Source organism: Xyrauchen texanus, chromosome 6 (assembly GCF_025860055.1).
Source record: "Xyrauchen texanus isolate HMW12.3.18 chromosome 6, RBS_HiC_50CHRs, whole genome shotgun sequence".
Classification (NCBI taxonomy): domain Eukaryota; kingdom Metazoa; phylum Chordata; class Actinopteri; order Cypriniformes; family Catostomidae; genus Xyrauchen; species Xyrauchen texanus.
The window spans coordinates 25278315-25305728 of NC_068281.1; the positions used below are offsets into that span (position 1 = coordinate 25278315).

Sequence of the window (27414 nt, forward strand, 5' to 3'; positions counted from 1 at the left end):
GTTCCCGATTTAAACACTTGGACCAAAACAGGCATTGGCCTTACAAATAAAGCACCTGTAACTGTAACATTTTTTAACATCCACAACACATACTGTCTTACACAAAATGAAATAATTCATTCAATTGAAATATATCAGAAAGACAGCAAAACAACATTTACAAAGCTATTCATCTTGCAATGTGAAAAATGTTTTAGACCCCAGATTTAACAAAGACATGTCCATTAGGACAAATTTCACATTAAAAACGCAAATTAATATTTTTATTGTTGTGAATGAAATGCCTGAACGTTGAAAACACGGATGTTAAAGTCTTGTTTAATTTAAGGCAAACCAACCAAACAGTAACCATAGCTTTTAACACCAATCATGAAATACCAACTTCACACCAAGCACTTTTTTATCTCCAAATAATAGAAAGATATATTTAGCAAGTGTGACATACTACAAGAATGATCCCTATACTATATGAGCAATTACACATGTGCTAGAAGGCATTTCAGTGTATTGGGAAAAATTTCCTAATCTTCAAATAATTAATATTGATTACAATTATGTCTAACGGTGTTACCCTTTATGTATGTCGTACAGTATAAATGCGATATCTCTGCTATTTTATTCAAAATGGATTATCCTGTAAATAGCATGTGACCTATAAAAAGGGATTTACTGTTAAAGCAGATAGCTGCTGTGGGTAAAAGTGGGGTTCTGGGGTAGATTTAGTTGCCTATTTTCAACATGATTAAATGTATTCTATTCTAACATGAACAGTCATAAATAATTGGATCATATTTACAAATATATGAATGTATGATTGTGGAAAAAGACTACACGCTATGTACCAGTGTTCACAGTGATCTGAGATGATTTGGCCAAAAATAAAACAAAACAAAAGGATCAAATATATATTAAAAGCATAATAACATTGCAATATCAATATAATAATTTCTTCTCAGTAATAAAGTAATATTTTAGAAACACAAACGTATACAGGAGATAAATAGCTTAATGTTCATATATCGAGAAGTACATCTTATATTTCTTTAAAATAAAATAAGGGCAAGGGCAACAAAAATGTTCTTTAAACTACATCATTGCCTCAAGTAGAATCTGTAGTGGTCCTCATTTTCTGTTCTTCAACAAGCAAAATACTGGACTTCATAAGATTACATAATGAAAATATATGTATATATAGATATATAAATGTCAAGACAGAAATATAGAAAAATATTAATAGAAATAAAAAAGACATACATACTAGACAACAAAAGTTAACAATAAGTATACAGGGTATACTTATTCATTGTTGCATTATGGTCAGGGTGTCAGTTTTCCACGAGAGTCTAAACTTCAGCGTGAGTGGAGGGACTCACATGACTGTGCAGCACTTACAGGACTTCTTTTCTTTCGAATTGTCTTCCTCTTTCGACTCCTCCTTGGCCTTATCCTGAGCTTTGTCAGGACTGGAGGTGCTGCCGTTCGATGGGGCCTGCTCCCCTTTTGCCCCCTCATTTCCCCCTTTGTTCTCACTGTCCTCAATGACCACAAATTCAGCTTTCACTGTTTCCTCTATGCCCAATACCTTCTTGGTCTCTGCCTCATCCTCTACATTCTTGTAGCCCATGAATACCATGGTGACGGGGTGCTCTGCACTGGCATTTTCAATGGCTGCGTCAGGATTGGTGCACTGGAGCTTAGCCTCAATGCCTGTGATCTGTTTCTTGGTGGTATGACCTGCATTGGGGCTGGGCTGCTGTATGCCATTCTCAACTGCTGGGGATAAATGAAGAGAGAAGGACACTCATTTACAACCCCCATTCCAAAAAAGTTGGGACAGCATGGAAAATGCTATTAAAAACTAAAAGGAGTGATTTGTCAACTCTATTAACCCTGTGCTATGAATATTGAAAGCACTACAACAGCACAATATTAGATGTTTTACCTTGTGAATTTAATAGATCTTTTTAAATATCCAATCATTTCAAATCAGATGATTGATATTGCACAGGGTGAATAGAATTTACAATTCACTCCTTGTCTTTACTTGCATTTTCCATCCTATCACAACCTTTTTATAATTGGGGTTGTAACTTGCCTCTACTGTTCCGACTCTTGAATAGGTGTTCTTAGGCACAAAGTGAAGTGGCAGAAACAGCAATATGATAAAAGACAAATGCTCAATAAACAGTCCAACTTATTATTAATATCGATCACGGTAAACAATTCTTCCACGTGCCACATTAATGTGGTCACAGGTGCGTGTGTTTATAGTCATTTTACAACGGCTTCATATATGGCCAATCCAATCAGTATTTAGAGTCAGAACTGTCAGTTGTATGATAAGGGTTTAATATGTAAGGATAGGGCTGGGCGATATGGCAAAAAATATTATCACAATATTATTTTTCATATCATTCGATATCGATATTCATCACGATATTCAATCACATTTGCACATTTTTTTTAATTTCCAAAAAAAGAAGAGAAAACAAAATCTTAAACAGTCTAACTAGTCTTTACAAAACTGCGTTGGGGGCCCAGACACAGCCAATGCAGTGGTGTCGGAGGGATCTTCTATGAAAATATGACAATATTTTATAGTTTATCAATTGACTGCAGTTAGATATGAATGTTATAAGACGATCTGTTCATTTTGAATCATAATGACAGTATAGATATATATATATAATTTTTTTTTTTTTTACATTAAAATCATTTCATATTTCTTAACATACAGATATCCAAGTATGGGGGCATAGAGGCCCTTGTGACTGAGGAATGATACTGTATGGGGGTTCAGGGGTATCTCCAGAGAGAAACTTTTGAAAATGTAAAAGTCTGAAAGGACCAGTTTTCTATTTTCATTAAAGTGAGAAAGACTAGGCTACAAACTAGTAATTTTTTGTCTTTCATCCTTTTCAGAGATGATGAAATCTGAATAATTTCACAAAATTAGAACAGAAATATATTTCTTTATTATTAAAGGCATGCTGATTATTAAAATAAAATTTAGAAAGAAAAAACGTTATGGTCTAAAGGCGATCTGGAAACACGCACCTCATGTACGCAAATGTGGGGAAAAGAGGATGCGGGTGCGGCCCGGGACAGGGCATCAGTCAAGCGTGTTTCAGTGCTAGAAAAAAATATTCAAGAATACAGCGCAGAAAGATCAGATATGATGTAACCGGCACTGTTGTTTTGTCACAATGCTCACTAGAGATGAGGAGAGGGTGTAACCGTCGTCATGATGTCTTGCAGTCCAGATGGAATCAATCTGGGGTCCGAAACTGGAACGCAGTGAGGCTGCGTTTGACGCTCGGCTTCCATAGGAAGGAATTGAAAGCGCTCGCTCAGCACGTGCCAGTGGAAACATACGATAAGACAGCCAAACTGCTAGCGTTTTTAGCAACACGCATGTCTAGATGTAGAACACAGGTTAAATATCGAAAATTACTCAAAAGCTTATCGTCAATATCATGGAATTGTTTTCATCACAATAAATATTGATATCGTTTTATCGCCCAGCCCTATGTAAGGAGTTGCTATTCACTGTTTATTAGCAATATGAAAATAATAAGAACAGACACTGAATTCTGTTCAACCCAACGGCTCTTTCACATGACATTATTGAAATTAAACGGTGAATGTAACTGCAAAAAAACAAAACAAAATGGCACTGATAATTGTTTGAAACAAGGCTGTCCTTATGTTGTCACGCTCCACTTGGTGTAATACTGTCAGAGACCAGAGATGCTGAAGAACTCAAGAAATACAACACACTCTCACACTCACCCTTAACTGGACCATCTGGTGCCTGCCAGAGAAAACATATGATAGTCATATGTCATTGTTATTACTTATCATTCAAATTTGACAATTTGAAGGATTATAAACACATATTTAAAAGTCATGTTTAAACAATCTTACATTTTCATTGTTATCTTCAGACGCTTTATTCAAATGCACACCATTCTCAAGCTCATCAATTTCTTGTTCTAATCTGTAAATCAAATTAAAACAAAGATTCTTTATGCAAACTATATGCATGTATGCACGATTCTTTCATATTTTTGGAACAAGATTAAAGGAATAATTCACCAAAAAATGCTCTCATGCATTCATGAACGCAGAAAGGGCGTCAACATTTTCACTGAAAAGACTGTGTCTCACCAAAACCTATGTAAACTTGGAATATAAAACATTTGTCACATGGAGTGCTTTTATGATGCTTTTGGGACCTTTACTTAGCTTTAAAGTAGATCCGTTTCATTAAAATGTTTCCTTATATATTCTGCATAAGAAATAAAGTCATACGGGTTTGAACAACATTAGGGTGAGTAAATGATGACACAATTTTCATTTTTGTTTGAACTATTCCTTTAAATGACAAAGTATAAATAAGACACTGGTCTTAACCCGAGGATGGTCTTTTCCAGTAGTTTGGTCTTGGTTTCATCCTCTTGTAGTTGTTTCTGTGCCTCATCTTCACCACTGGATGGCGCTCCATCCATCAGCCACCGCTCTCTCAATGCCTTTGACTGTTAAGAGAAAGCCACATGATTTTGAGATTTCTTTCCAGATGTGATTACATCACAAACATTCTCTTTAATTTTTTTACTTTTTTGCTTCCCTGATCTGTACACAAATGAACACCTCAAGTTAAAAATATCCAGAAAATATTGACTAAAAAGTGCACTAAAAAATTATATAAATAACATTTTTTTGGGGGGTGAAGTAAATATAGCAGAAAATATTTAGAACTTTTTACTAAAAGTACTAAATCAAGTTCAAGCTTGAACTAACAAATATTAAGCAAATTCTACATCTGTACTCCATTCAATCATGTAAAAAGTAAAATCTTCAACTTATAAGCAAACAATACTTAATATTGTTTGTTATATTTACAAAGACTTGTGCTAATGTTTCCAGCATGCACCGGTGCATGAATAAGTAATGAGGTAGCATGATCTCACTGTTTTCCTGTCTTATAACACTGTCGTTGTTGTTGATTTTGTTGTCACATTTAGCAACTTGTTTTATGTTGTCTGGATTTAGTTTTCTGCTCAAAATGACCAGTTTTTGCTCAAAATGTATCCTTTGATTATTACCATCATTGTGTGTTATGCCTCAGGGGTTAAGGTCTGTGTGTGCTGCTCACACACCTACTATCAAACTTTCCATATGTTGTCTTATGATAACATGCACTCAGCCTCATTGAGTTATTAGACATGTCTTAAAAGTGTATAGCATTGAAAACTTTAGAAAAACGTTTACGGTACATGTTGTTTTTTTACAGTGTTGTTAATGCATAACATGTCAATCAAGACATACTAATTTTAGGTTAAAAAATATATATGAATGTATAAGAGAATGTGTAAATCCTAGATAATGTAACTATTTTAAAAGGTCCTGCGGTGTGACAAAGTGACATTATATCTTAATTAATATGGGCTCATAAATGCTGAATGCATTATAATTGTAAAAGAATGATAAAAATGCTGTTAAAATGTCAACTTTCCAAAAAGTATTTCATGTCAAAACACGTAACCTATATCATGCTCCCTAATTGCATATAGACAAACTGTGCTCTTGAAAAATGAGATAATGCCTGGTCTGATGCACTGTATTGACGTAAACAAATCTCCTTGGTTGTATGTAACATTAGGGTTGGTGTAGCACATGCCCATTAGCTGTCCATTAGTTTTTCACTTTGGGGCATTCTCCACAGCTGCTAATGCACAGTATGCATATTGATAGAGAGTGAAACATTCTGACAGGAGCCAGCTAAAACAGGGATTCCTGCCAGGGCTTCTAGTCATTCTTGGTAAGGAATAGACAGCAGGGTTAGATTGGCAAGATTAGATGATGTGTCACTACTGTCTGATAAAGATAATTTCAAAATCTGTGCCTGACACAGAGACAGAAGATATTTTGAGCACTAACATAGGTTGCAAGACAGCAAGACAGACTGGAAGACAAGAATATTCTGTAATATTGTATGCAAGGTTTTGAGAAATGGTGGATTGGAAATCAAATTATTAATACATTTCAGATAATAAACATAAGTATATATACAGCATTTACAATATTTTTTGCATTATAAATGTCTCAAAGGCTAGGAATAAGCCAATTCTCGGAGCAGCAACCAAATGCGAAACATTTGGAAATGATTTAATACAATTCTCTTTTCAATGAATTGATTCTAGCACAAATCAAATTGTGGTCACTATTTCTATTAATCACTTGAAGTTTGACAAATGCTACAACCCCAAATCCAAAAAAGTTGGGACTGTATGAAAAACGCTAATAAAAACAAATAGAAGTGATTTGTAAATTATATTCACCCTTTGCTAATTTGAAAACAATACAACTTCACATGATATGATGTTTTGCCTTGTGAATGTCTATTTTTTTTAATGCACAGTAATTTCAAATCAGATGACTGCAACATGCTCCAAAAAAGGAGAGGCGGGCCATTTAAGACTAATAACAATTTGACGAGTTAAAATAACAAGGTGATGTGAAACAGGAGATGTTATACAGGTGAGGCAATCATGTCATTGTATATAAGGAGTCTCCAAAAACAGCCTAGTCCTTCAAGAGCAAAGATCATTTGAGACTTGTCAATTTGCCAACAGATACTTCAGCAAATAATCCAGCACTTTGAGAACAATGTTACCCAAGGACAAATTGGAAGGATTTTGGGCATTTCACCCTCTACATTGCACAATATACTTAAAAGATTCAAGGAATTCGCGAAAACCACTTCTGAATGTGCGTGATCTCTCTCACACTTCTCTGGGCTCGGTCTCATCTTAGAGATCTTAACTCATCTTAGTTAAGCTGTTATCAGCGACAGTGTCTGTATGGGCCAGGGGTGTGTCAGTGCCCATGTCATGGGTAACTCGCACATCTGTGAGGGCATTATTAATGCAGACAGATACGTACAAATTTTGGAGCAGCATATACTGCCATCCGGCACCGTCTTTTCCAGGGACACCCTGGAATTTTCAGCAGGATAAGCAGAGTATGTGTGCTAGATTGGCCTGTCTCTGCAGTCCTGACCATCTCCAATTAAGAATGTGTGGTGCATTATGACACACACAATATGAAGGCCCCGTATATTTGAGCAGCTGCAGAACTACATAATGGATGAATGGGGGAAATTCCACTTTTTAAACTTAACAAACTTGTGTCTTCAGTGCCCAAATGCTTAATAAGTGTTATGAGAAAAAATGGTCAAATCATCTGATTTGAAATTACTGTACATTTTCTTAATGAAATTCACAAGGCAAAACATCATTTAATGTTTAGTTGTAGTGCTTTCAATATAGCAAATGGTGAATATAATTTACAAATCACCCCCTTTTGTTTTTATTAGCATTTTTCATACTGTCCCAAATTGGGGTTGTAAATAATTTCAGCCTAATGCCACAAATAATTTCTTTACTTTGTCTTTTGAATATGAAAATGCAGCAGACTGCAATGTATTATAAAAGTATTTAACAACATGTAATTTGAGCTACAAAAGAGACAGTACTGATATCAAGCAAATAAAAAAATATATATTTTTCCCTGATGAAAACACTTAGGGAGGACACTTGCAAAACAACATGCACTGTAAAATCTTAGTTTCATCCTTGTAAACTAATGTAGTCATGTTTATTCAGACATTTTAGATAAGATTTTTAACTTGAATAAACCCAGTTGAAGCTAAAGTGGGAAACGTTTGAGCCGCTAGCACCAGCGAACGTAATTGCACAAATAAATAGTTTTTTTCAAACAGCCTTTCGAATATGCGCACAAACTCACTCCATTGGCTGAGTCGATGTTGTTGTGTCAGGCTGGATGCGTTGTTCAAACATTAGTATTTTATTATAGCGCAACAGATTCCGAGAAAATTAACATACGAATGGCTTCTCCGCAAATAAAGCTGCAATAGGGGAAATAATTTTAACAGAAATTAAATTTAACAATTTAATTTTATATGTTACCTCATGATGCACATTCTTAAGTTGAAGTGTAGTCAAATTTAGTGAAGTAGGTAGCTTTTCAATCCTGAATCTAGGTTTGATCTAGGTTTAAAAACTGCTTTTTCGTTTACATGAGTAAATAAAAGAATCAAAGGAAATTTTTCACAACTATCAGGGAGCACTTATCTGAGGTTGTGTTATGGACGCTGGACACGTTTGAGAGGCAAAAGACCAGAGGCCTCAGATAAATCATAGAGTGAGCTCATGAGATTTGAGATCACTGGCATTTGACTAATCGAATCCATGACATATGCGTTTAGCAGTAGAAGCTACTTAAGACAGCTGAACAGTGCTGTTTCTATTCTTGTGTGGCAGAGTCAGATGAGGCTACTCATAGCCAGCAGCAGATCAAAACAAACATCTGCTCAACATCAAACAGTGTACAGAAGACCCAGGATAATGCATAACATAAGAGAAACATCACATTCTGATAACACCTGTGGTATTGTACAGTGCTAAAATAAGTACATTCAAAAATTCATGTTGAAGACTCTTTAATAAGACAATAGTCCTAAATGAACATGCTTTTTAACATTTAATATTAACAAAAAAATGGTTTGGAATCACAAAGGTTGCTGTTAGTTAGATTGTGGATGAGAAAATTTCAAGAACTTAAAGAACTCAAATTTTGAAAATATCTCTTCTACTAAAACTTCGTGAGATATGAGACAACATGTACATTTTTCAAGGCAGCACCCAAATAAAATGTTTCTTACAAGAACTGTTGTATTGGAGACGTCAAGTTATCTCTATAAAGTTAAGCTATTGATGAACGTATATAACATATATGACATGCATCTTACTTTGTTTAATTCTATTTGCACTGATATTTTAGATACAGTTGCTCCCTTGAGGCCAAAACTATGTAAACCCAAATCTGAACCGTGGCAAAATGATACTCCTCGGTCATTAAGACAAGCTTGTAGAAGAGCGGAACGTAGATGGAAAAAAGACAAGCTACAAGTGTCTTTGGAAATTTTTTAAATATCAGAAAGCTGTGAAATGCTAAGACTAATTATTTTTCCGACATTATAGCTAAGAACTCTCATAGAACTATGACTCTTTTCACAACAGAAAATTCTGTTATTAATACATTTAAGGTTTTTAACCCTAAGAGTCTCCGTTTACCCAAATATGCATTTTAAGCTCATTTAGCTCATTTGTATGTGCTATTAGCAGTGTAAAATTCTAGGTTCTGTTCATTTACTTTCAATTAACTTTAAAATAAAATGACCTGAAGAAATAACATACAACTGGTGAATGTCAAATGTTTTTATTTTGGTTTACAAATTTACAATCTAACAGATATTCATACTCTCCTAGAACCAAAATACATTCTCAAATACAAAAATTGTTACAAAATCATGACGATAAACACATAAAAATAAAAACAAGTGGGCTATGCAATGACTTAAAGAATTTCAGTAAATCTATATAAACACAATTCAAAATGCATTTTAACAGACTGCACACTGCAGAAATATATGCATGTAGGAGAAAACTCTGAACTAATATTGTAACAATAACACCAGAAACAGTTTGTATTTATAAATAAAACTATTCATTCAAAAGATCTTTTCAACTTGGCTAGACATTACCATCATCAAGATGCAACACCATTTACTGTATGACCTCAAAAAAAGAATGGGTAGCTGATTTGAAGGGCATAAAGTAGCCCAAAAGGTCAGTGCACTGACCCAAATTGTGACAAATGTCCCCAGCTCATTTTCAAGGACAATCAATACATCCAGTGTGTTGAAAGGCAACTTTTGCTCTTCCTGCTCCAAAGCATTTTTTGCATCTGCTCCTTTCCGTGCTTGGTCAAGTTTCTCTTCCTAAATGCATAGAAATATTTTTTGTCAAAATGTATATTAACAGTTTCCATTGTATTTATTTGCACAATTAAAAAGAAAAGTGATGCTTAAAGAGATAGTTCACCCAAAAATAAAAATTATCTCATTTACTCACCACCATGCTATTCCAGATGTGTATGACTTTCTTCTGATGAAAACAGACAAAGATTTGTAGAAGAATATCTCAGCTCTGTTGGTACAGTCAGTGCAAGTGAATGGTGGTCAAAAAGTACATTAAGGTGGTATAACATAATCCATATGACTCCAGTGGTTGAATCCATGTCTTCAGAAGTGATATGATAAGTGTGGTTGAGAAACAGATCAATATTTAAGTATTTTTTTACCATCAATCTCCACTTTCAATTTCATATTTGTCTTCTCTCATTTTTTGGGATTCACATTCTTTGTACATTTCACCACCTGTTGGGCAGGGAGTAAAATTCATATTAAAAATTACTTCAATACTCAGATCTGTTTCTCATCCACACCTATAATTTCATTTGTGAAGACATGGATTAAACCACTGGAGTCGTATTCATATATTTAATACTAACTTTATGTGCTTTTTGTACTTTAAAAATTCCGGTCACCATTCACTTGCATTGTGAGAACCAACAGAGCTGAAATATTCTTCTAAAAATCTTAATTTGTGTTCTGCAGAAGAAAGTCATACACATCTCGGATGGCATGAGGGTGAGTAAATGATGAGAGAATTTACACTGAAGCATACAACTATTCAACAACTGTACCAAATGCATACATTTATATGAATATCAGCGGATATGTAAAAATGGTGCAGTATAAATATGAATAACGTCATCCAAATTTGTTTTTGCCCTAAAAAACCTCTGATGACTCTTCTTTCAGTTATAGTTGTAGACCTGCCAGGAATATAATTTAAATAACCCTATCCTGTTAGATAAAAAAATCTAATTATATATATATATAATTATTATTATTATATAGTATACTTGTAACTGACAAGACAAGCAACATGTATGGCTAGTTTACATTTAAGATTCATGACGAGACAATTTTCAACTGCTGCAAACCCTGCTACATATTGCAACATTATTATACTTATAATGTGACTCTTTTTTACAAATCAACTTACATGTGTTGATATCAGGGTGTCTCCATGAGGCAAACCAAAAATGATAATTATCTCATCGTGTATGCAGTCTTATGCCATGTCAAACTCTTTTGACTTTCTTCAGGGAACAAAAACAAAGATTTTTGATGGACATATTATGTTTGTTTGTCCATATAAAGGAAGTTAAAAACTTTCAAGATCCATAAAGGCACCATCATTCTAATCCAGAAAACTTGAGTGGAAAGGTTGGTTTGTGTTCTACAGAAGACAGAAAGTCATACGAGTTTGAGAAGGCATAAGGGGTGAGAAGGCCAAATGACAAGAGAAATAGCATTTTTGGGTGAACTACTAAAGTGATTTGATTAAGCTGAAAAGTGAACATAAACCAACACTCAGCTAATGTAAGCTGGTTCCCTTTAATACAAAGGGGTTAAATGAGACATTTGCATTAAAACACGTAGAAAAGAGATGTACTTGTTGCAGTTACCTGTTGCCTGCTAAGTTTCTGAAGATTAAGAGTATCTGCCTGGTGAAAAAATGGGCTGGCTCCTTTGTTTGACTGTGAAAAGATCTAATTAGCCGCATGCCGACAAACATTTTATATACTGTAGATTTGCAAATGAAATGTAACGTAAGTTAACAACTTCTTTGAGCGAATAGAAACTTTAATACACAGAAAATTGATAGAAAAAACCCCAACTCTACTGATTTCACTCTATGTTTAAAGTAATTTACCTTTGAACTTTTTGGCAAAAATGTTGTGTTGTCCACCACAAGCTCTCCTCGTCCAAAATGGCAGCCAGTCCCAAATATGCATGGTTAAGATTCAATCACATTCTGCATCACATGGAATCTTAAAAAATTAGGCTGGGTTTACTAAACTTCAGATTATTGATACTTCACTCAAAATAATTAGCAAAGTTTCTTTATTATTATGAGTACAGCATAATCTCAATATCTTGTGTCACACATATAGCATATAATTAAGGAAAGTTAGTTGGCAGCATTATGTTTTCAGTAAAATCTGTTTATTTTAATGAACAATATTTGCTAAAGGAATAATTTTTTTCAGTGCATCTTTAAATGACAGTCAATCAGTTAAAGCCCACTACTTCAACACTTTTTTTTTTTTTTTTACCACTTTTTACCACTCGCTTTCTTAAATTGTTATTTGATAGTGTTGGGCCACGTATCTTATCATTAATAAATAAGTGTCTTCGCAGTGGGACTGTTCCAGATTATTTTAAACATGCAACGGTTCAAACTTAAAAAGGCCAAATCTCTTAATCCAACAGACTTCTCATTTTTGATCAATGTCTAACTTACCATTTATTGCAAATATTCTAGAGAAAGTTGTTCTATAGCAATTGCAGTTTTCTAGACCACAATATGATTCTTGAAAAAATTCAGTCTGGTTTTAGAACTCATCATTGTACTGAGTCAGCACTTTTATGGGTTTTAAATGATCGTCTGATTCTGGGAATCCAGCATTTCTTACTGTTGACCACAGTATTCCTATCTCACTTGAATAATGTGTGGGCATACAAGGATGTGCTCTTAGTTGGTTTACATCAGTGTTTCCCAACCTTTTTTTCTGTCACGGCACACTTTTTACAATCAAACAAATCCCATGGCACACATCTATCCCACATAACCATTGTTGATAGTTTTCCTTTTCAGGAACTTCCATGTTTTCTGTCCATTTAGTTGCGTGTTTCCTTGTAATGTTTGAAATTTGGCTATGCAAAAAACGCAAATCATGTAGATGTATAATGAGATCACAGGTGGAAAGTTTGCGAATTGGGTAATGAATAAAACAACAAATTTGCATCTTTTCTCATTTTTAGATTTGTTCTAGCAAATTAATTATTGCAATGCCACAGCAAATAATGTTTTATTTATCTATTTATTTTAGGGCTGTCGATTTAACGCGTTAATAACGCGCGATTAATTTTACCAAAAATAACGCGTTAAAAAAATGTAAGCAATTAATCGCAATGCTTTCCTGAGAAATGCAAGCATGTAGTACCACCCGTTTACTCCAGAGGGCAGTAAGTGAAATTTCAGCTGTGTGAGCAACACACAGTTTACTACAGTGAACAAAACATTAACAACCCTTCAGCGGACACACAACACATGTTTTACGTTCTTGTGTTCAAAACACTTGAAGGAGCGCAAATGCAAACTAAGGAATCTCAAGATGTGTTTAAAGATTGAGTATTAAACTATATTTAACTTGACACAAGTTTTTTTTATACATAAGTGTAAATGTATAAAGCCCCAATTTGCACTTTTTTTGAAATATGACTAAATAAGACTTGAAATATTATTTAAAAACTCTTTGTACCTCCAACAACTCCAAAGCATTGAAAACCATTGCACTATGTAATTAATATAATGTCTTGGCATTATTGTAAAATATATCTGTAGTATTGTGTACTATGTATACCCATGGCTTGTTCCTAAAAAAAAAAAAAAAAGAAATGTCTGATGCAGGTGTACATTGATGAAAAATAAGCTCTCATAATAAATCTCCAACTGATTGACAAATTCACTTGTGAAATGGATTGCTGTGAACTGTGTGCCAATGATTGTCTTGTGATCAATAATAAGGTAGTAAACAATACATTGTATTCTAAAGCCGCTTTTTGTATTGTCTTATCAATGATTAACTCTTCTGCTTCAAGAATGTAATGCATTTTAATTATCTGAATATTTTATATATATATGTTTAATCGAATTAATGTAAATAAATTAGGGCTGTCAATCAATTAAAATGTTTAATCGAATTAATTACATGATGTCCCGATTAATTAAGCGCATGTACAAACATTTGTTGAGAAAGCCCCTCATATAACAATAATTCAATATATATATATATATAATTATACACAGTTATCTTTAAATAAAATAAAAAAAATATATATATATATATATATATATATATATATATATTTTTTATTTAAAGATAACTGTGTATAATTATTTCATCATTATATATTGAATTATTGTTATATGAGGGGCTTTCTCAACAAATGTTTGTACATGCGCTTAATTAATCGGGACATCATGTAATTAATTCGATTAAACATTTTAATTGATTGACAGCCCTAATTTATTTACATGGCTCCAGTCTAACATTTAAGAGTGGTAGCACCGGTTTTAAATTCTACAAATAGTCGCATCAGCACTTCGAGTTGGTCGCTCCGGTCCAATAGAGAGCAAATTTGTTTTCTTTCACGGTTTCTTTTTATCAGGATCTTGATGATTATAATAGTCATCTGAAGACAAACAAAGCCTTTTTCTACAATCAGAGGGCATTAGAAAATATTTTACACATAGGGAAAGTTTCATGGTATCCATAGTTTCAACTGTGGCATTTGCAATAAGATCATAGTAAACAAAAGTTAAAGTAAATCCATGATTAGCAGTAACCATAAAACAAATTATGGCATTTTTCATAAGAAAACACATCCAGACATTAAATTGTATTCTCTCGTTACTATATTGATATAAGTTCATGGAAATTTTATTTTCAATATCTGTGATGTGTGGATTGAAACCTTACAATTTCTGTCTGTTCATTGTGCAGATTTCTCCTTTATTTGTTTTCAATGCTGTTTAGGATGTTGGTGCCATTTAATAAAATTTTAAACTGGTTTAATCATCGACACATTATGGACTTTCGGAGAGTTTTTAAACAAATAATCAATGCCGAATTCATGACCCAGCCCGTGCTTCTTGCAGCTTTGTTTATGATGATCTGCGCGGCTGAGCGCTCGAGACCGGTCCACGTGTAAATGCGTGTCTATGTGCTGATCTGTCCATTGAGCAGCACTGACTGATCAGGTTAAAGCTGTCTCCTTTTGCATGTGGAATGTTTGCCATTTGATATTTCTCATACAGAACAAAAAAAAAAACGAAGCACAATCAGAGTCTGACAAATTTGTAGTCGCACCAATGTGACCTCTTGCAAAGTTTAATCGAACTGTTAGGAAAAATGGTTGAAAATGTAGTCTCAGTCTGGAGCCCTGATTTATTTTGTGGAATCTGATCATTTTCCACAGCACGCCCGACAATCTTTCACGGCACACTAGTGGCACAGTATTTGGAAACAATGGTATACATCCTATTTGAACAACAGAACTTTCTCAGTAAGCATTGTCAGATTCTCCTCTTCTACAGCTCCTCTTAACTGTGGTGTCCCTCAAGGCTCCATTCTTGCTCTGACTCTATTTTTTTTCTCTCTTTACATGCTCCCATTAGGTTCTATTATAAAATAGATATATTTTCATTCTATGAAAAAAGTGTGAGAAAATAACAACAACAACAAAAGAAAGAAGAAGGTCAATGGACAAATAAGATATCTCATCAACTGGAGAGAGACATTACCATTAATGACAACAGGAAATAGAGGACTAGTTCCTTTCTCCTTTGTAAAACATTAGGGTAGCAGTACCTGCTCTTTCACCATCTTTCTCTTGAGCAAGGCATTAAATTCCTAGTTGCAAGAAGCACCGTCCTTGCAATTAGTTTATTATAAGCATCTTCTAATTGGAAATTAAGTTACAGGTTTGAACTCAAGCTAACATTCTGGAAAAACACAGAGTAACTCTCATCATTTAAAAATGGTAAATGTCAACTAAGACTGCTTTTTATTCATAAAGCACAGACACATGAAGTGTAAAAGAAAGGAGGCAATTACTGACATTTTTGTGTCTACTCAACATTAGTGTATTTTGTTTGATTATAAAGTTTCCTTGGTATTGCTAACACACACTCTTTCACTTACTGTCCAGACTGTCTCCTTTCTTATTAACATCCATAAATCTGGATCAGCATTAAAACAGAATGAGCATTTAGTGTAATATCTTAACTATCCACACCAACTGTAATAGTCATATTAGAAACAGGCCAAAGTGACCCCCTCCTGTTCTCTTCCTCACCCCTCAGCCCCTATCCTCAGCTATGGCTTTGTGACCACAAAATTCTGGCATAGTGACAGCTTTGCTGACATCACCACATGCTCACACCCATCCACATGCACATGTAACACAATCACAGCACAGAGGGGAGGACAAAGAATCAGAGTCTCGCTCGATAGGAAACTTAGGCCTGTTTCATTGTTCCTCATAGAGCAAAATCCCTTATGCATAAAAACAATGGTAGGTATAAAACTACCAAACAAAAAATATCATGCCGTGACAGATAACAAAAGGGAAACAATTGCTTGGCAGGAAATTTAAGAGATGGGGATAGGCACGCAGACGTGCTATTTTTCAAACAACTGATTCTCCAGAGCATGCTTTGAATCTCTAGGATTTGCTAGGATTAGGATTTTGGACTGAATTCATGCAAACAATCATGGTAATAATGTTTTCAGGCATCCAGATATGATTCTGGAATTATATGAAAAGAGTCATTGATAAGAGTTAAAGGAGTGTTCCAGGTTCAATACAAGTTAAGCTCAATCGACAACAGTTCTGGTATAATGTTGATTACCACAAAAATGTCTCGTTCCTCCTTTTCTTTAAAAAAAGCAAAAATCTTGGTTCCAGTGAGGGACTTACAATTGAAGTGAATGGAGGCCAATTTTTGAAGGTTAAAATACTCACTGTTTCAAAAGTTTAGACACAAGACATAAAGGATATACATGTAAACATGATTTTAGTGTGATAAAATTACTTACAAACCTTTTCTGTGTAAAGTTGTAGCCAATTTTACAACTATGTTACAATGACGATGTAATATCAACAAACCCTAAAACCCTAAATTGACTGTAAAAATGACAATTAAAAACATTTTACAGCTCAAATAATACATCTGTTTTAACAGAAGAATTAATGTAAGTGCTTTATAAGCTTCAACTTTCAGCCTTTAAACCCTCCAAATATTGGCCAAATTTACTTCCAATGTAAGTGCCTCACTCTTACCTCGATTTGTGCTTTATCACAACTTAATATGCAAAGACATCAGTAAGCCATTTGTAGGCTGATTTCTTCAAAAAGTGTTAACACTGTTTGAGCTGCCTGATGCGCAATTCTGAATGCAATGATCTCAAGACGTGTTTTTCTAAGTTTTAAACTACGTGTGTTGACACAGCGACTTAAAAACGCAGTGTTTGACGCTATGCAATCAAAGTGAGACACTCCAGAAGCGCCCTTCTGACGCAGGTATACATTGACATGTCCTTAAAAAAGCCCTTATAATAAATCAATCTCTGAAAGATTGACAAATTCAGTTGCAAAAGGGACTGCTATGAACTGTAGGTTAATGAAAGGCTTATGTCCCAGTTGTAGGACTGGACTTACCATAACAATACTGGACTTACTTAAAGGGAGGATACAGATTCTTCCCTTGTCCCCCCAAACAGGAAACTGCTGTTAAAACTCCCCCTCCCCTTTTAGCAACATTAAAATCCCCCAAAAAATCCTTCTCACGTTTTGACTTTCAACACTGAAGCTTAAAATAGAAACATGAAGTGTCGGGCCAGACTCTGACCCTTAACACCTGTCTGAATGACAACACAGTCTTTCTAGCAAGTCAGTCAACTGTCGGCCATCTCTGAAACACTCTCGGGAGGCTATTTACAGTCATGACAGTGCAGCTCCTATATACTTGAACGGGGGAACACATAAATCTCAAAAGACGGTTGATCAAGATTCGAATCAAAGAGCTTATTTTAAATAAGCAGTCAAATCTGACAAAACTGGTATCATAAATTGTGCTTTTTTACATCATATTACGCTAAATAAATGCAATTTTCCCAGCTTGTACAGCTAATGCGAATGCGCGTTCTCGAGTTGATAGACAAGTTATGTCGTATCTTAAAGGGGATTGTCTCTTTTATGTGTAAGACGGGACTTCCTTTCTACATCCATTGACCGCTGGGCGCGTGAGCTCCTTGGTTGGGCGTTCTATTTTCTCCCATTCATTTAAATAGAAGTGGCCCATCTCTGCTAAATAAATAGTCTCTGACACACACTATTACATTCTCTATACAGCTTGTCTTTAAAACACTTCCACTATCTATGAGTTATTATTTCTGGGCTACCTTGAGATGCTGGAGTTGTCTGCGGTCATCCTCCAGTTGTCTTCTTTTGTTCTCAATCTCAGCCTCCCTTTTTCTCTTCTCCTGATAGACAGAGACACAATATTAAACACTCTTGAAGGACATCCACAATCTTCTGACTTTACAAAATCAAATAACCTCTTTGCAAATCTCAGTTGACTAGTTCAGAATACATGAAATATGTTATCGTTATCAAGTTACATTTTTTGTGCAAAACAATTTTTTTGGGATTATAAATTGAAAACTCCATTAAACCTCATTCAGACAAACGCTTCCAAGACTATAGCCACATCTAAGCTATCCAAAAACATCATTTTACCTTAATGACATATTTAAAAACAACAACATTCAATACACAGAAAATCATCTGTTTAAGTTTTAAGAAAATCAAGAAATAAAAACACAGGAGTATGCTCAACGAACATAAGTTATAGTGAAACTGGATCACTGGCCCAAAATCAGCTTTCAGATTCATTATGAGGATTTCACTTGCAAAATGACTCTCATTCCGACTGGCCTCAGGCTTATTATTAAGCACAGCTCACGTTCAGATCCAAGTTGTATGTTCCCTGTCTACATCCTCAGAGCGTCATTATGCTTAAAAGTAGCTACATAAGTGTCTGTTAACTCTTGACCATGTAAATTAATTCAGGAAGTCTCCACTAAAGGCATCATTAGTCTGGTGCTGTTTGCAAAATAGTTCTATGCCTTATCAATAATTGAACACACAAAAGTGCTTAAGCACTGATGGGTGGACATGCATTAGCCTTTAAAGAAAGTCATTGACATACTATAGAAGCACTGTTTCCAAGGAGGAACATAATGTCTCATGGGGCTAACATCACTTACCGTAAGCCTCTATGTGCATCTGGACTGTATCATGACCTTCATCCTAATGCTGATCCTGTGTGCTGTAACCAGACCCACATGGAATCTATACGCTTAGATCTTCGCAGAAATATCCACACATTTCCGCAGAATTCAAACGACTGCCATTCACAAAGTTCTACTCATCCTTGTCCTTGCATATTTGTTTATTAAATAGTTTGGTTAATTTGGTAATTTGGCAATTAAACTGCAGTACACTCAGCTCCAGCGTAATTTTTTAAACACGTTTTACCACGTTTAATTCCATTCCACAGAATTTCACAGATCTTCCCACAAAAACAGTGCAGAAAATGTGAAAAATATCTGCAGATTCTATCTGGGCCTGATTATAACTAATATAAAGTGAGAGCAATGAGGTTTCCCATTCATAATGAGGGATTTAACTTGAAGTTGTACTCTAATGGGCAAAATATAAATATAAATTATTTTTGGTGTCATTATTTACTTACAGCAATAGCCCGGAGTCTCTCTTGCTGTGACAAAGCTTCTGACATCCTGCAGAAAAAAACACTGAAATGTGATTTTTTTGTTTCGTTAAAACAGCTGACATATCAAAAGTAATGAAGCAATTATGATCACTTTTCATTTATGTAATAGCCCAAGAAAAAGATTCAATTAAGTGCTGCCAAACAAGTTTTAAAGGGGGTTGTTCTTTTGGCTGTAGTAAATATTTCTTATGTTAAAAATATAACCGTAATGTCAACAATTTTACAATTAAAAATTAAATGCATGTCACCTAAACAATTGACATTGGCTATTTTTGTACAAACATTCTAAAAAATTAAATAAAAAAGTTTATGTCCTTAAACAATGATTTGTGTGAGCAATTGTTCAATATACAATTTTTGTTTCATAATGCGTATCATGTCACATATTTACCTTGGCCGTTTTACAGAAAATTCATTTCTTTAAGCCGCTGTAAATTATTTTTGTGTTCTGAAGCTTTCAAGTGACTGAGCCGTTGAATTAGCCATACCCCCTCATTTCAAAACAGCATTGTTTGTTCCTGTGGCTGTCAAATTCAACAGTAGAACAATAGCGCCCTCAACTGACAAACATTATGAATCATAGCCTCAATGATCCACTTCAAACACTATGAGAACGAGCAAAATGACTGACAGGAGAAAGGTGTCATTGTCCCCGAAACTCATTTTTGTTTGCTGTTTACAATGTCTATAGCTGTCTCAGAGACTGGTGAGATATCTCAGAAAATTATTTCATTGATATCTTTAAGGGAGTAGGAAATTTTTTTGCATATTTTTCCATGAAAAACAAAAATCACTTACAGCACCTTTAAAGGAATAGTTCGGGTTCAATACAAGTTAAGCACAATCATAAGCATATGTGGCATAATGTTGATTACCACAAAAATTAAGTTGGACTCATTCTTCCTTTTCTTTAAAAAAGGCAAAAATCTGGGTTACAGTGAGGTGGAAGCACATATGGATGGAAGTGAATGGGGCCAATCCTTAAACGTTAAAATACACACTGTTTCAAATTTAAAGCCACAAGTCGTAAACAATATACATGTTAACATGATTTTAGTGTGATAAAATCTCTGCTACGTACTTCATGAGTGAGGATGACAAACTACAGCCGGTACTAGCCAGATATCACTTCAGTCTTTTATGATGGACTGATGCCAACTCCAACTGTAAGACATAGGATACTTCATATGGCACTGCCTGAATCTTGGACTTAGGATGGACAAACCTCACCAAAATGACCTGCCGGTCGAACTGTGATGCACCTCATTGATCTCTGCCTGCATCACCTATGTCTATTGATGGACTACGCTCTTGAAATGGAATACATAGACTATCATTTAATTGCCAACAAAAGCATTCATCATAACAACATAACACTGTAAATCCTGCAAATTGATGATTACTCCTTAACCTGGAACGGCCCTTGCACTTCCACAATGTATTAGATACGTAGATTCTGTTTTATGTCTACACATGCATCACTCCAGAAACATATTAGTCCAGCCTGTCAAGAGTGTTTCGCATCTCTCTCCTTTGTGAGAAAACAGGTTGATGGAATCAATAAAAGAAATGGGTGGCTCTTTTACTTGTCTCAGAAATCTAACTACAGATATGAGCTGGAATATCCCAAATCTGTTTCACAGCAGAATGTTGCGAAAGCACCAGTCCAGCAGCGATGAAGTTATGAATGGCATGCAAATTTCAAGACTGTTAACAGTCTTTTGCATTCCTCCCTAAATTGATTCCAGGACTCCTACATAAGCTCAACTTGAGGGAAGACCAACTTTGGTGAAGGAAAAAAAGACCTGGATTATACAGCAAATGCAAATATTTGGCAACAATAGTTCTATTTGACTGTGATGTGGGCATTAATACTGTAAGGGAGAACCCAACACTTCTCATTTTGTTATACAGTGGAAAGTATTAGAAGAACATTAGACTGAAGCCAGGACAAACATCAATACAAGCACTATCTAAACACAACCTTCCTTAGCACCAGTATTTGTGGTTTTGTACATATTTGCTACACATATCTGTGTCCTGTGAGAGGGAGGCAAAAATATACTATGCAGGAATTGAGGAAACTTACTGAACAATAAGTATCAAAATTAATGGCACACATAGATAAAAAAGGTCAACCATGGAATGGGTTGATGGGCAATAAGGCCAAGCTGAACCTGGCACAATGATGTCTTTTGTCATGGCCTGGTTTATTTCGAGGTTCTGCACTGGTCCACAGAAAAAGAGCTTGTCTACTGAAAACTGGCTACAGGGGAGAGTCATCCAGTTGATTAAAGATCTCAATGGCCCACCCGAGCCGAGCCAGTCACATGTTCACTCCCTCACAGGACAAACTGTAAAATGTTTGTTGATATTTTATTTCTCTCTTTCTTCTCTCTCCCTTTTTTACCATCTGATTTCAGACCTTAAGAATCTCTCACAATGGAACTGATCATGCAAAATGAGATGTAAGCAATAGCTTTACAATGATTTACTTCTGTACATTCAGACCAACAATCTTAACAGCTGACCAACTGAATAATTGGAGAACTCAAACTTGCCCCTGATTCATAAAAAAAAAAAACAAACACTCAATGGGTGAATTTACGTTCACATTCTTACTCAGATGATGCTTAACCCTTTAACTTGTAAGGTTTTGTAAACACCTTAAACAATACTCCGCATGTAAATGTCTTTACCAACATTTATGGTGGCCTATTCAATGAAAGCATGTCTTGTGAACATTTCTGTTTACATTTTAAGTTACAAGAATTTCACCTACTGTTGCACTTGTGTACATGGTAGGGTGACAATAAAGTGATTTGATTTTGATTTTAAAACTACAAAAAAATAGACTATATATAATGAGCTGATTTTTGATAGTGCTGCGTGTAAACACACTCAAAACAACTGCATTTTAAACCACTATGCAGATAGTCACACATATGCAGCACTTGACATCACATTAAGGATGATTCATGGAGCAAGCCCACTCAATAAAAGTAGTGCAACATGTAGCAAACTGACAGTAAAAAACAATAAGCAAATGATCAAGGGATAAAAAAAAGAACATAACTTGCTCAAGGTCTTAACACCTAATTGAACCTCTAACCTTTGGATCTTTAATAAAATGATATTAATCTGACAGTTCTTTAGTCAGGTTTACCCAACTAATCTATATCCTGTGTAACCAAACCTACAACTCTGGACCACAATCCATGCAAATTAGGACAACACTACATCAGCATTTAATAAATAAAGGGACAAGGAAAAACTCTTTGAAAACGTTCAGCGCCATGCAGCCATTTCCTTTCGTCACATCTCATTGACAGCATTGGAAAAGGGAATCCAGGAAAAACACAACATTAGCCAGTTTTATCAAATCTGTGAAGTTCTACATTGGATGCACTTATCTTAGAGCTTGTTTCCCCTCTCTAGCCACTGCTGGGCAACACACTGAAGCCATGCTGCGTCCTTTTCATTGGATCACTCACTTGCCAACAAAAGTGTTTAAAATGCCAAGAGCAGCCAAATAGATCATCATGGTGAGATTTCTACTGTGAAAATCGAATGCATGAAAAACATGCCACAACACCATCCAAAGACTTCCTATTTTAGGTAGATGCAATTTAATCTATGTTTTGTCATGACAAAAATGTCAAGTCCAATGTATGCATTGGTACTAGTATATTATTACAATAACAATCACAACAAAGCAAGCCCATATTCAGTCCTTTGGGACAAGAAAAGTGATGTAAATCTTTCCCGAGAGAGCTCTCCCATTGGATTTTAGGCTTGTAGGATAAAATAACAAAATGAAGGCATGCTACATTAAGCAAAGCATCTAAAATGACTTTTGTTATGAAGTCTGCAACACAGGGGTTTGAGATCTTCAATCTGTTTTGAAATTTTAGAGCACTTCAGTCCAGACAGTCACAAACAATCCAGACTGTTTGGAGCTTAATGATGGTGGTTAAGAAACACATTAAGGGACATTCCATATTTTATAAACATGTATTGTTTTTCCCTTGATACAGATGCAAAAGCCCTCATTCGTGAAATCACAACTTCTCCTTTAAGAGCTAAAACCCCAAATAGAATAACACATATAGCATTGAGTTCCACACTAAGTGATTTTTGATTGCGAGGAATGTGGGAGTGAGACCTGAGAAACTTCAACGTGAATATTTTGAGTAGGTCCAGATTGGCTGGTAAAAGGTACCAATGGTTTCAAGCACTCCCTTTTTCTGAGACGTGCCATGAGCCGGGCCCCACCAACCTTGGAGGAGAAAAGGAAGGGAGGATACCAACCTCCCAAAACAGTTAGACCATGGATGCATACATACATTTCAATGAATGTTGACAGAATGTTGGTCATATTAACTGGTAAATTAACACTTGCTGGAGTATCCTAGTTAGCAGACACTTTTATTGAGGCTTAAAATTCAAGTGGATTTGAACCAAGCAAAAATGGTCCATAACCACTTTCAAAAATGTTTCAATAACATTAACTGCTGTGAAAAGTCTTCTCTAAACTGGCCAATTTAAAAAAAAATATTCATATAGTTTGCACTAATGATTTAAAGTGGATATGAAGATATTTTCATAACTGGAGTGAGCAGAAAGGGCTTGAGTAAATGAGGAGTGCCTGCTGCAATTTTTTTCTGTGAGCTCTGATAAAGGAAGAGATATAAATGAGGTGTTAAAACATCAGTGGCAGTCTAGAGCCGTTCAATTTTAACCCTCAACCATGTCCAATAATGTCGGCTGTTAGGAGTCCTTGCTGCTAGACTGCTACAACTATGAAGTGACAGAGACCATGTCATAAAAGTGTTTCTGAACTAATTGAGTAATTGCAAACCTCACATTTAAGCAGGCCCAGACAGAATCTGCAGACTTTTTTTGAGGCAGGGTTTCCACCCTTTTTGACCAATGAAATGACATTCATTTTTCATGATCTTTTCAGGCATTTGTTAAAACAGGATAGAGATTTGTAAAATTCATTTTGATTCAGATGCTAATTAATAATTCATATAATTGTGACCCGACTGACCCAAAAGAATGATTCAGACACAAATCAGGCATCACTATGGCACTATTGAGAACAAGCTTTATATTAGTTCAGTCTAAATTGATTTATTTTCAGCTGTTTTTTTCCCCAGCTGTTTTCAATGCTTTTCTTTGACCATTGCGCATGCAGTGTCTTGCTGTTTTTTCAGCATTTCGCACTGGAGCACCATGTTTTTTAGATGCTGAGTCGTGTTAAAAAGAATGGCGAATTTTTAAAAATGCAACTTGAGACAGCTGTGTACTGTTAAAGTTGTGCTTCGTCTAGCTTTTTTCCCTCTACACAAGAGCAGTATAGCTGTTGAGATATTTTTAGAGCAGAGGAAAATGAAAATATGTCTATTTGCCACAAAAAGATCCATGGCTTTTAAGATGTTTTCAATTTCCATGACTTTTCTGGTCTGGAAATCACAATATTAAAATTCCTTGATATTTCCTGTTGAGCGGAAATGTGTGCAATTTTAGAACAGTATTTAAAGAGTAAAATGTGTTAATTAACACTAAGCGTACTATACTCTTATTAGTAGCAGAAAGCATAATCAAATTAGCTAAAATATTTAATATACAAACATGCAAGTGGTGGAGGATCTGTAGAAATTTTGAGAATGACAAATGTTGCAATTCTGCAGAAATATGCGTAATGATATAGGTCTGTGCGAAGATTCAATCTGGGTCTGCATTTATCTGCATTTAAGCAACACTGTGAAATATTTAATTACACTCCGGTCACTGGGTGTGCATAGATGATGAATTCTTTATATAAAATTGTTGCCTAAAAAAATATTAAAACGAAATTAAAAGTGAGCTAGTGATTTTTTTTTTCCATAGCACTGTAAATGCTTTTCATATTCACAAGAATGTCAGATTGAATCCCTGGCAGAAAAGGGTTGTTGAGCTGGCAAAATGGCATAGACCCCTTAAAAAAACTAAATGGTTAGCAGTGTAGTACATACTGGGGTGAGTAAGCTGTGCAGCTTGTTGATTTAAAATGTATAATATGTTTGTCAAAAAGTTGTAAGTAACCTCTGACCTCTCTATTCACACAGTAGGCCACACAGAGGAGCATCACTAAAAGTGGGTAGACATTTATTTGAGTTTGTTTTGTACGTCTGCTCATCAATAGTGTTGCATTGGTGGCACCAATGACCTAGTGCCTCAAATGTTCACGCGAGCGTGAACTTGACCGACAAAGCGTTTTGCATTGGATGTGTATCAGGGTTGACGTCAGTGTCACACATTCTCCTCTGAAGGTAAAGACTGTGAATTTCACAGTATTTGAAGACAAGCTACAAACAACTGTAGGTCTACATAACGTGGGTAATACAAAAGCGTTCTCGTGACGCGAGTATAATGGATAGCGTCACTGTTGTCGTCTCGTTTTCACGCTGTACTTGGTGAAAATAAAGTGTTACCAGCTGGAGAATGAACGCACGTTCGACGCTGTGGGTGTGGAGAGGCTCATATTTGAGAAAGAAAAACAACGCCTAACAAATCTGTGAAAGTGACCCTCAACGGCAACGCACAGTCAATGTATATTTGATTTACCGCACGGAGGAATTCGTTCAGAGATTATCACAATCCAATTGTATAGAAAATGATTTAACATCATATGTTGGAAAATCCAGGTCTACACGGCCATATTGGATCATCCCACCCAGTTTCATCACCCGAGCTGTAAACCCGTATTTCTTTAAGACGCAGATGCGCTGCAAACGCACCAGCGTTGTTGTTTATTATAGAAGATATGCTTGCTTGTGCTATTATAATGCCATATGAAAGACGTCATCCGTGTATAGCCTATTAAACCGTGTGTCCTCTTAAACTGTAACTTATTTTGCAGTGTTATAATGTCGCGCAATCCTGTTATTCTCACTGTCCATGTTGTGCATAAAACCACAGCTGCCTCCCATTTAGCAATGTATGGATTCTGGATTATTTAAAGTGCAATTTCCATTGCCAAACCTTGTATAGTTCAATAACAGAGATGTTAGGAAACGAAAAACGACAATAATACTTATAGAAAAAATATTCTGAAATAAATACTTACTCGATGGCCAGACCCGTTCCCCCTTGAATAGAAATGTTTCTCTCGCCTCCGCTTAGGAAAAAAAAAAAAAGAAAAAACCCGCTCGGAGGCGTAAACGATTTAGGCAATCAATATGACAACCACTATCAAATGATGTCCATTAATTCCGTTATTCTGTCAGGTTGCAAGTATAGTTTTTGACTGGGAGGTGTAATCTCTGTTTCCCGGGGAGCGGAGCTCAACCCGACGGCGAATATTTGTGACGTCCCTTGCAGTATTTCTTTCACATGGCTTGATGGGCTTGGATGGAGCGCGCGACTATTGACTCCACAGTACCCTTTGTTTCCCGCGCGACAGTTAGTAGTCGACTGTGTTAAGGGCAATGTCTGGCTTAGATACGCCTCCCTCTGGACACTTGAGAGGCTGTGACTTTGCACAACACAGACCTGAAAAATGCAACAAAAACGACGTAAACGTCCTCCGTACTTCTGAAAATAGAAAATAACCCTGCTGTGATTGGATTTTTAATACACTACCGGTGTCGTGGTTTCTGATACATGTCCCTGTTGCTCACAAATGTGATCTGTATTTTTGTTCTCTGTATAAGTAATATCTATATTTTTATTATTACATTATTGAGTTGGGGTTTTTGCTATGTTTGGATTTGTCAACTTATTGCAGATGAAGTAGCCTATTGTTAAGGTTTATACATTAGGCTATTTTAGGATGTTTGTTGTTTTTTGTTAAAAATGTATATATATAAATATATATATTAGGGCTGGGTGATATGTCCAAAATTGTTATCACGATCATCTATTTCATATTGTACGATATACATTTACACATTGCACTTTCTTTTTTTATTTCAAAGTTGACGGAAGAAAAGAATAAAAA

General features: G+C 35.4%; 1 protein-coding gene across 2 annotated transcripts; it reads right to left on the reverse strand.

Annotated features, from left to right (window-relative positions):
* Positions 1-26898, reverse strand: LOC127644768 (paralemmin-1-like). 2 transcript variants are annotated; one of them, XM_052128141.1, is made up of 7 exons: positions 26542-26898; positions 19389-19434; positions 18034-18114; positions 4417-4538; positions 3928-4000; positions 3793-3814; positions 1-1773 (listed from the first exon to the last, which is right to left on the reverse strand). In XM_052128141.1, the coding sequence occupies exons 2-7, from the start codon at positions 19431-19433 to the stop codon at positions 1370-1372; spliced, it is 747 nt and encodes a 248-aa protein (XP_051984101.1). In that variant the 5' UTR covers position 19434; positions 26542-26898; the 3' UTR covers positions 1-1369. The 2 variants fall into 2 exon arrangements, with proteins under 2 accessions (XP_051984101.1, XP_051984102.1); XM_052128142.1 differs by having other exon boundaries at positions 1-1770; positions 26542-26895.
* Between the last annotated feature and the right edge of the window lie 516 nt (positions 26899-27414).